Source organism: Quercus lobata, chromosome 11 (genome assembly GCF_001633185.2).
Source record: "Quercus lobata isolate SW786 chromosome 11, ValleyOak3.0 Primary Assembly, whole genome shotgun sequence".
NCBI lineage: Eukaryota > Viridiplantae > Streptophyta > Magnoliopsida > Fagales > Fagaceae > Quercus > Quercus lobata.
Window position 1 is genome coordinate 43,317,739 of NC_044914.1, and position 10,408 is coordinate 43,328,146.

Below are 10,408 nucleotides of genomic sequence, written 5' to 3' on the forward strand. Positions count from 1 at the left end.
AAAAATCTTAAAAGGAGTGGTACGTGCTAACATGCGGCGGTGGTGAATGGTCGTAGCTGTTGCTGTTGCTACTGTTGTTGTTGAAAGCATTTTTTTCGTTGGAGACTCAGCCTTCTTCATCGTCTAGGGTTTTACCTTTCAGCCACCATAGGAGAGAAAGAGAGAGAGATAGAAAGAGAGTTTTATTGCAGAAAAGGTGTTTTTTTTTTGTTTTAAAAAAGGACAGACCCGACCCAATATCCAACCACCCAACCCGACCCGAGACCCGTACTTTTCGGGTTGGGTCGGTTTTCTCCCTGATAAACCCGATTGTTATCGGGTCGGGTTGCGGGTGGTAGTCAAACCGACCCGGTCCGACCCGATATCAGTCCTACGCATGAATAGTAGCAAAAATAAGTTGAATAATAAAATAAACTGTCAAATATAATCTATCCAAACGCAACCTTAGTTAGATTTGGAATCAGCAAAATCTTTAACCTTAGAGCAATTAGTGGCCCAATTTGCTTAAGTAAAGAAATGTGATTGGTGCTTAAAAAATTTATAATAAAAAAGAGAGTAAAATAATTTGATTTTTTACTGTCTTAGGGTTCGTTTGAGATCCGCTTATATTGCTGAAATTGAAAACTTTTTACTGAAAGTACTGTAGATAAAAGTAAATGTTAGCTAAAATAGTACAGTGAAACTCATGAATAATAACCAAAATAAGTTAAATAGTAAAATAAGTTGGCAAAAATAATCTTTGTCAAACGGATACTTAGGGGGTCCGTTTGGATACAGCTTATTTTACAGAAAACTGAAAATACTGTAACAAAATAATTTTTAAATGTGTGAATAGTGCCGTGAGACCTATTTTTAATGAAAATGTTACTGAAAAGTGAAGTTTTTGGGTCTCGTAAATAGTGCATGAGACCCACTAGTGTGCACTATGCATTGAAGAAAAGTAAAAAATCATGGCTAAAAAAAATTAAAAAGGAAAAATGTGAAAACACAGACATGGGAAGCGCGTTTTGTGCTTTCCAAACGCGCTCTTAAGTAGTTTCTTCAATCCGTATATTTTTAACTCTCACAATAATAAAATATTCCCAAGCCGCCCATGAAAATCACGAGGACAATAATCATGTATGGGTTTCCAATTGAAAAAAAGAAATGTTAAGGTTCTCATCTCAGTTCTCTTGCCAAGCATTCTCTCAGCTTCATGTAACAAGTAAATTATATTGCTTGTATTCTATTGTTCATCACTTGAATTTCATTTTACATTAGCACTATGTTTAGGAGTTTATAAATAAATAAAATGGACAGAAATAGAAAATAATTTGCTTAGATGCTTGAATGGAATTGAAGCAAGAGTCTTATTAGGGGTTGAATGAAAATGAATATTTTTACCACAACATAAAATTTTAACCAAAAAAAAAAAAAAAACAAAAACAAAAACATAGGTATTATGGAGATTTCAAATAAAAATTCATTAAAATATATACTATGCCCTCTGATTTCTCCTAATTTTAGAGGGATTAAAATGGATTTAAGTGGGAAATAAATGGAATAAAGTCTCAAATAAGAAATTGAAAATAAAAACTAATATATATATATTATTAAAAAAAATTTATTTTCATTCCATTCCTTCCCCATCAACCTCTCCCAAATACATGATAATGAGATAACAAATCAGTGAATGGAGATCAAACCTATGATCTTATAGTCTCATAGTATTTTTCTTTTTTACTTTAAGGAGTAGCCAGGTTTCTCTAGGACATGGGATTTATAAGGTTTAGGAATCCTTCTAGCAGTTATTAGGAGGGAAGAGGCAGAGAGAAGTCTATTAAGTTTATGTGTTTAAGTTTAACAAGAGGGAATCTCTCTCATTCTTTTAACCCATTGTTTCTCAACTTAACTATTTGATACTTATACTTTATTTTGCATGATTTCAATGCAAGTGAAACTTCCACTGCGCAAATGTCTTTTCACTTTTGTTTGTTGGAAGTCTCGGGCCATGCACCCTATGATTATCTAAGAGTGGGGTCCCAATTTAAAAAAATAAAAATAAAAAACCAAATTAAAGCAATGGTCCCACTATTAATATATTACTGTAAATTGTACCAATAAATACTATAGGCATGACCAGAATTATTGATTAGATTTGATAGATTTGATTTGATTAATCCCTCCCCAATTCTTTAGGATTCAGTCATTTTCAAAGAGAGAAAATTCTATTTTGTATGTTGCCTATAAAGAGCAAGGGCTAATGAATCTTCCATGCAGATTAAAAAAGAAGCAACTACTTTGAATTAATGACTGTAGACATGGATTCTCGTTTTGCATGGCTGACTCTCTTCTCACTTCTCTTGGTAAGGATATGAAATTTGTACTTCGCTCGTTTTTTATTTTTTGAATCATGATTATGGAAAATGTTTGGTTCCAAAATGGTTTGGAGATATCTTGCTCCAACTCATGATATGACAATTAAAAAAATAATCTAACAATATGTAGTTTTAGTCATATATATATATATATATATATATATATATATATATATATATATATTTTAATGAGACTTGTAATTTGTTTAAATAATACACATGTATAATCTTTTAAATAGTCATGTAATAGATTCGAAAGATAACTTCAAACTAGTTTATAATCAAATTTTGTTTATACGATTATATGGTCCTAAAAGACCTTGTAATTTCTGACTTTTCTTTGTGTTGTGGATCAGTTTGCAAATACCATAGAATCAAGGAAGGATCCAGGAGAATATTGGACTAGTGTCATGAAAGATCAACCAATGCCAAAAGCAATTCAAGGCCTTGTTCATTTGGATTCATCGCCATCTAAGCTTAGCAAGAATGACAATTGCCACACATCTGAGGGGGCAATAGGCAAGGACCAAGGTGAGAAAACTTATGTTAAAGATTTTGAGCCGAGACCTAGTGTCACGGCTTATGTTAATGATGTTGGTCTTGAAACAAAGAATTTTGTTAAGGATTTTGAGCCAAGACCTAGTGTTACAGCTTATAATAATGATGTTGGTCTTAAGACACAAAAGAAATTTGTTAAGGATTTTGAGCCAAGGCCTAGTACCACAGCTTATGTTAATGATGTTGGTCTTGAAACAAAGAATAATTTTGTTAAGGATTTTGAGCCCAGACCTAGTGTCACAACTTATATTAATGATGTTGGTCTTAAGAATCAGAATAAATTTGTTAAGGATTTTGAGCCGAGACCTAGTGCCACAGCTTATGTTAATGATGTTGGTCTTGAAACAAAGAAGAAATTTGTTAATGATTTTGAGCCAAGGCCTAGTACCACAGCTTATGTTAATGATGTTGGTCTTGAAACAAAGAAGAAATTTGTTAATGATTTTGAGCCGAGGCCTAGTACCACAACTTATGTTAATGATGTTGGTCTTGAAACAAAGAATAATTTTGTTAAGGATTTTGAGCCCAGACCTAGTGTCACAACTTATATTAATGATGTTGGTCTTAAGAATCAGAATAAATATGTTAAGGATTTTGAGCCGAGACCTAGTGCCACAGCTTATGTTAATGATATTGGTCTTGAAACAAAGAAGAATTTTGTTAAGGATTTTGAGCCAAGACCTAGTGCCACAGCTTATGTTAATGATGTTGGTCTTGAAACAAAGAAGAAATTTGTTAATGATTTTGAGCCGAGACCTAGTGTTACAGCTTATGTCAATGTTGTTGATCCTGAAACAAAGAAGAAATTTGTTAATGATTTTGAGCAAAGACCCAATATCTCAGCTTGCAATGATGATGATGTTGGTTCTAAGGATGAGAAGCCATTTGTGGAAGACTTTGAGCCAAGACCAATTGCTTCTGTTTATAGTGAGTGATAAAGGAGGACAAAATATGTGCAATTTAGGGATTTTATGTAAAATATTCTGCAATTGAATAAGTATGGAGCCCAGGAAAAAAAGGCTATGTAAAAGGGTTCTTATATCCTAATTGCACAACATGTTGGCTACTATGTAAACTTTGTGTGCTGATGAATATTATATGAAGCTATCGTTATGGTTTGTTCCATCTCTTTTTTTTTTTTTCATTTGTTTGTTTGTTTTATTTTGGTAATGCAAGTGAAAAGAGAAATTAACGATGAATTAAAAGAATCCATAGTTCCATACTCGACTTAAATATGAATGTGAAACCTATGAACATAAGATGGGGAAGGAGCATAAAATGAAAATTTGTTAGGCTTACACTCACTCAGGTACGAAGCCATAATTATACCGTTGAGGGGCCAAATCATGAAAAAAAAAAAATTTGACCGTTCAAAAATAAAAAATATATTAATATATAAAATATAAAACTAGATTCTATATATTAATAAGTATTAGCAAAATACTCTTAAATAAAAAGACAAATATTATAATAATAATAATAGGTAATTGAGAGAAACTTGTGAGGACACGATTTGTAAAGACCCGTAATAGTGTTGGGTTCGCACGTAAAAAGGTTCAAACAATATTATTTATAGAGTGTGGGTTTGAAAGGTTAGGCCTTGGTCATAAGACAGTAGGTTTTTGGTGGTGTTCATACATAATTAAATCGTGTTCGCCCTAGGAGTTTTTCTCCTGGAGGCGGGCTGGGAGGCTCTGGTTTTTGGTCATTTTTCCCAGCCACTTTCCCAGATTGCTTACTTTTCCTTTTATACTAGCCTGCATCCCATATCCAACGTCCACGTATGGGTTCGATTTTCCAGGACTGATACTTGTCCCATCAGCCCATACCCAGAGTGGTTGGGGATGGTTGTAAAAACTGAAGAGTATGGCTCTGTCAGGTGCAGAGTATTGAATGTCAGTAAGGGCAGCTTTTCCTTTGTCCTTAGTTGTTATACTATCCAGCGTACCCTTATCTATTGACCTAGATATTTTTAGATTTTTTCTCAAACTGTTCCTATACCGTTTCTGCCCTTCCTTCTAGGGAGGCCTCGAATATGCAAAGGACAGAATCATCATCGGCTGTGTCTCAAAATTATTTGGACTTTAATTACCCATCCTCGGCCATAACCTTCCTCGGCTTGGGCCTTGGGCCCCAATGTAGAAATGGGCCAGGGTCTCAAGTTATTGGACCCCACAAAACTCAAATTAGAATTCCAAATTAAAGTTTCAATTTTGGGTCATGTGTCCTAAATTATTTATTTTTAAAGAGTTTAATTTCTTAATTTTAGAATCAAATATGGGACTACATCATAAATATTTATTCAAGTGAGTTATTAAGTACAAAAACTAAAGAATCTAGAATAAATAAATTGTAAAAAAAAAAAAAAAAAAAAAGTGCTTCACAATAATTAAAAAAAAAATAGACAATTCACATTTTATACCTAGTAATATCCTTACAAATTTTTTGAAAGAGTTAACAAAATATAAAAATGACTATTTATAGTATTTAAATTATATATAAAAATTATATTATGCATTTTATTGTATTTATTTTTAAGTGAATCCATGCATATGCACAGAGTTATAAGCTAGTTGTTATAATATATTTCACTTTAATCATTTATGAGGAGGTCAAAATAAAATTTGATGTATTTTTATAAAAATCATCTATGATTAATTTGTAATGAATTTCACAATAATTTCCCTTCTTATATACAAAATTAAAGAGTTTTTATTAAATCACCTTCCATTTGGTTAGTTTTTGACAATATTTATGGTTGAAAATTCTCATGTCATAATTGCAATAAAAACGTTAAGCATAACCACTTTAAATAAATTAATGAGTTATTGATTTCTAGTTTTACTAGTCACTAACTCAATTCTTAAATATCTGACATGTTTTTAAATAAATTAATGTCAAACTACATTGTGCTTCTAACGAGTTGCATTTTTCAATAGCATTATGACATGATATGTAAAGTCATGAATATAAAAGTTATTTACCGACAAAAAAATATTAATTTTTTTTATTTATGTTGGGTACCTATAAAATGGTTTCATAGTGGTAAGTAAAACATCTCATCAATTGAGACTGAATTTTTCGATAACTAATTGAGGGGATGAAACAAGACGAATGACATCAAGTCATCGCATGATTTTTAGGTAAACTCTATGAATAAAATTAGAATAATTTTCTATATGATTCAGGAAAGCACAATATTTTACATCCTTAAATTTCTTCTAATTCGTCAACAATGAAGACATTATATCTTAGAATTTCAAATGAGTTATTAAATAGAAAGCATGGTAGATTAAAAGTTGAATCTTTATAGGCATATTTATTATCTCATTATTATATATCAAACATTTCTTTAACTAAAAAACCAATTAGCTTTATCAAATAATAATTTTTTTATAAATAAAATAAAATAAAATCCAAAGACAAAAATAAGGAAAAAAAAAAAAAAAAACACTCAAACAATCTTTTAGGTAGAGCAAAACAGAGTGATATACTTTAAATCCCAGTGCTAATTAAAACTTTAACTTTAGTCCTAAAAAATAACTAAAAGGTCGTGATAATCACAAATGTAGTTTAGAATGTTCAGGTGACCATTTTATTTTTGGGGTTAACTTTCAATTTAGTGGGTTAGCCTTCAATTTTTTAATGATACAGATTTAGATCTAAACTTTCAAAGTTTACACATACTATTTTTTTTCCCTCTTTTTGGAATAGGTGGTTGCCCCCATTGGTCAAAGAATAGTTATTTCTTTGCTCACATTCTTCCAAATTTTTTTAACAGGAACAAGATGACTTGCAACTTATTACATTTGTTCCATAATTATTCTTTTTATTACTAATAAATCAAGATACTAATAGGTTTCTTTTTCATATAGGTAAGATTTAAATATAGGTTCGTTATCCAACAACAAATAATTTTACCAATTAAGTTTGGTGGAACCTACAACTCACGCGGTTCTTTTACTTGCTTAGTAGAAGCAAATTTTTTTCCTTGTGAAAACTTTGTGTAGGGGGTCAAACCTAACAAGCCTAGAAAGAATACCAAACCAAGACTAAAGATTGAAAGACAAAGGAACTAAGGCCGTAGACCAAGCATTAAGGTATGAAACAATCACCATCTCAATATGGCTTGGTTGCCAGCCTATAGATCCCTTCCTTCTGATCGATCGGTAAATAAGATTATTCTCAAAAAGAAGGGTTTATTCTCCTTCGCATCCATATTTATTAGACACAATTAACAAGGCATTTAATGCCCTTATACTTGTCCCACCTGCTTGTAGACTGTGCCTGCTACCATGAAACACGTCCTTTTGGCTAACCTTGGAGGACAACAAGGCAGATCTCTAATTTTAGGACAAATTCTTGTCCAAAAAAAAAAATATTGATAAGCAAGGTATGCAATGCAAACTTTATGCATTGCTATTCTATCATTTTCACTCCTAGTTATTGATATAACCATCGGAGCATGCTAGTCCATCTCTTGAGATGATCAGAGCCAAACAAAGACTTCTCTTGCTTCAGAAATTACTTTTTGTGTTATAAAGCACTAGCATTGAGGGGTAAACACCCTCCAATTACTATTTTACAACCAAAACATCAAAAAATATGCTCCATTCAAGGATGGGTATGTATAATTTTTTAGAACCTGTGAACAGTTGGTTCTTAGATATAGAACCAACTGTAGCACGAGATGTAAAACAAAATATATTATTTTAATTAAAAATATCTGAAATTTCTCTCTTTCAATCACACGCCATCACCTCTCACCTCTCATTCCCATTTCTCTTCTTCCTTTCTCTCTCCCAATTTCTCTTCTTCCTTTCTCTCTCCCCTCTCTCTGTTTTGGTGTCTCTCTTAGATCAGCCTCTCTCTCAAATTGGCTTCAACGGCATGGTGGTGGTGTCGATGACTGTTAAGACATATATAAATCATGTTAGGAACATATGTCAATGTAAAATTGACTAATCTTTTAACAAAATGCACTTTACTTGTAATTGGGTAGATTTAGGATATATTTAATACTTCAAAAATCAAGGTTTCAAATCCAAGTGTTAAAGTCATGCACATCTGTCCAAGAATCAAGTGAAGAAGTGCTGGATTTTAAAACTCGACAAATAGCATCTATCAAGGTTTAAAAGGCAGTTTAGCTCGATGCTCGACAGCTGCTCGATAGATATCCTATCTATTGAAATTTATGAGAATCAGGTTTTCAGTTTTGATTTTCATCTAATTCGTTTATACATGTTTGGGCTTTCTTTTCTCACAACTTTAAACATATATAAAGATTATTTTAAGGGCCGTTACAGCTGATGCAAGTGAGTGCAACTTGATGCAAAGGTTTTTCACAAGCATATTATGACCGAAGACAATTTGTCTTAGTTCATATTTCTTTTCAAGAAGTTGCTGCGTCTGTATGCCGTAGGGTTTTGTAACCAAAGAACTTTGTGATCTTCATCGTGTGGATGAACTGAAGAATTTTATAGCCAACATCTTTCTCAAGTTGGTGTATAAGTCGCGTACTAGGATCCACGCATCAATTGGTTAGTCACGTATTAGGAGCCGTGCATTAAAAGGAGAGATTGTCACTACAAAATAAGTCCAATTGAGTATTGGGGTAAGGATTCAATTGTAGGTTGGTATAAGATACTGAGATTCCATTACTTGTAACCGCTTTTTGTGATAATAGTGGATTATCGGAAGTGATGATCTTAAAATCACCCGGTAGGGTTTTTGCTTTGAAGGTTTTCCTTATTTGTAAATAAATCACTGTGTCAACTTTATTTTCTACTGTATATTAACTTTGTTGGTGATTTTTTTTGCTACCACGCGTATTGCATGTTAATTAACTTAATTAATTCACTTGACTAATTAATTGGTTAATTTATCACAAGGAGTCAGTATATTCTTGGCCTATCAATGATGTGTAGACGAGATTGGCGTCAACGACTGGAAATCAGCCTATAATGATGATTACTCCAACGGAAATGTCGCCATCTGGTGGTTATGGTGTTGAGTATTTGATTTCTTCATCTATTTGAATAGCTAGCAGTGCTTTCTCCTTCTTTCAGTCTGTTGTGGTGGGGATATAATTGAAATAATCAAGATTTTGTGGCTGATTTTTGGTGGTTATGGGTTGAAACTTGAATCGGTGGTTGAATTTGTGGTGGGTTGCTGCTGGGTTTTGGGTGGTGCGATGGTGGTGAGGTTATGGGTTTTGGGTCACATGGGTTGTGGGTTTTATGGGTCGGTTGATGTTGGGTCGTGGATTTTTTCTTAGTTTGGTGAATGGTGGTGGGTTGCTTGGTGTGAGTTTCGTGAATGGTTGAGGTGGGCGGTGAAGGGTTTTTTCTGATTCCGGGTGGTGGTGATGGGCTATGGTTAAGGTTTTTTGTTTTTTTTTTTTTTTTTTTTGTTTTGTTTTGTTTTGTTTTTTTGTTTTTTTTTGGCTATGGGTTTTGATTTTGGGATGGGTTATTACTTGGTTTTGATTGTTGTGGTTTGATTTTTCAACGATGGTGGTTGGTGGTGGCAATTTTTTTTTTTTTTGGGTAATTTTAGTGGTGATGAACTGGGGTTTGTGGCTGAGTTTTGGTGGAAGGTGGTTGTGTGGGGTTTTTAGGAGAGAGAGAGAGAGAGAGATAAATTTTTATATTATTTAATGGTATAGTTTACATTATTTTAATAAATTTTATATAAAAATAGAAACTGGGATGTTAGGAGATTTGTAAAATAAGATGGTAAAACAGATAAAATAGTTTTTTATGTTGTAAAATAGATATTTTTTGTCATCCTAGATGCTAATACTCTAAGGTATCATCATTTGTTTGATCTTTGTCAAAGTACATATTGCAGTTCCATCTCTTCACCAAAATTTCACCCAATTCCCACTACCACCGTATGGAAAAATAAAACCCATCATGCATTTTGGTTGTAAATAAAATTTAGGTTGAAATTTGGCCAAGTATCAATCTCTTTTGAAATAAATGTTTATTTATAAGTTGTGTAATAAATTAATTAGATTGGCTAAAATACATTTTGATCCCTAAACTTTGCTTACTAAGCACTATTAGTCCATTAATTTTTAAATGAGTTTTCCCATCATCAATTTTCGTTACTTTCATTGCCTACTTGTTATCGGAATAATGAGGTGATATTTCTTGTAATGACATGACAAATTTATGTATAAAAAGAACAATTAAAAACCTAACTCCCTAAAGTGAATTACTATGTTAAAACATCTTGAGGAGACACCAATTAAATAGTTAATAACTTTTGATTTATAATTGAAATAGTTAATAACTTAATATAACATATAGAGACACCACTTGACCCAAAAACTTAATCCAATGAGTTTAGACTTAATTTTATTATATATTAACTACTTATTATTTTCATTTGTATCTAACGTGAGACTTTACTATTTAACTAACCACATTATTCATATGAATATTTCAACATTGTTGTTGGGTGCTTATGTGCAACTTTTTTATAAA

General features: G+C 32.2%; 1 protein-coding gene across 1 annotated transcript; it reads left to right on the top strand.

Annotated features, from left to right (window-relative positions):
* Positions 1–2,255: 2,255 nt before the first annotated feature.
* On the top strand, positions 2,256–4,038 carry LOC115966243. The gene is made up of 2 exons (XM_031085496.1): positions 2,256–2,345; positions 2,714–4,038. The coding sequence occupies exons 1-2, from the start codon at positions 2,289–2,291 to the stop codon at positions 3,848–3,850; spliced, it is 1,194 nt and encodes a 397-aa protein (XP_030941356.1). The 5' UTR covers positions 2,256–2,288; the 3' UTR covers positions 3,851–4,038.
* The last annotated feature ends 6,370 nt before the right edge of the window (positions 4,039–10,408 follow it).

Bases quoted from the DNA above. Each gene is read 5' to 3' on its own strand.
- LOC115966243 (XM_031085496.1), top strand. From the start codon at position 2,289: ATGACTGTAGACATGGATTCTCGTTTTGCATGGCTGACTCTCTTCTCA. The intron at 2,346-2,713 runs GTAAGGATATGA...GTTGTGGATCAG, and splicing joins CTCTCTTCTCACTTCTCTTG to TTTGCAAATACCATAGAATC.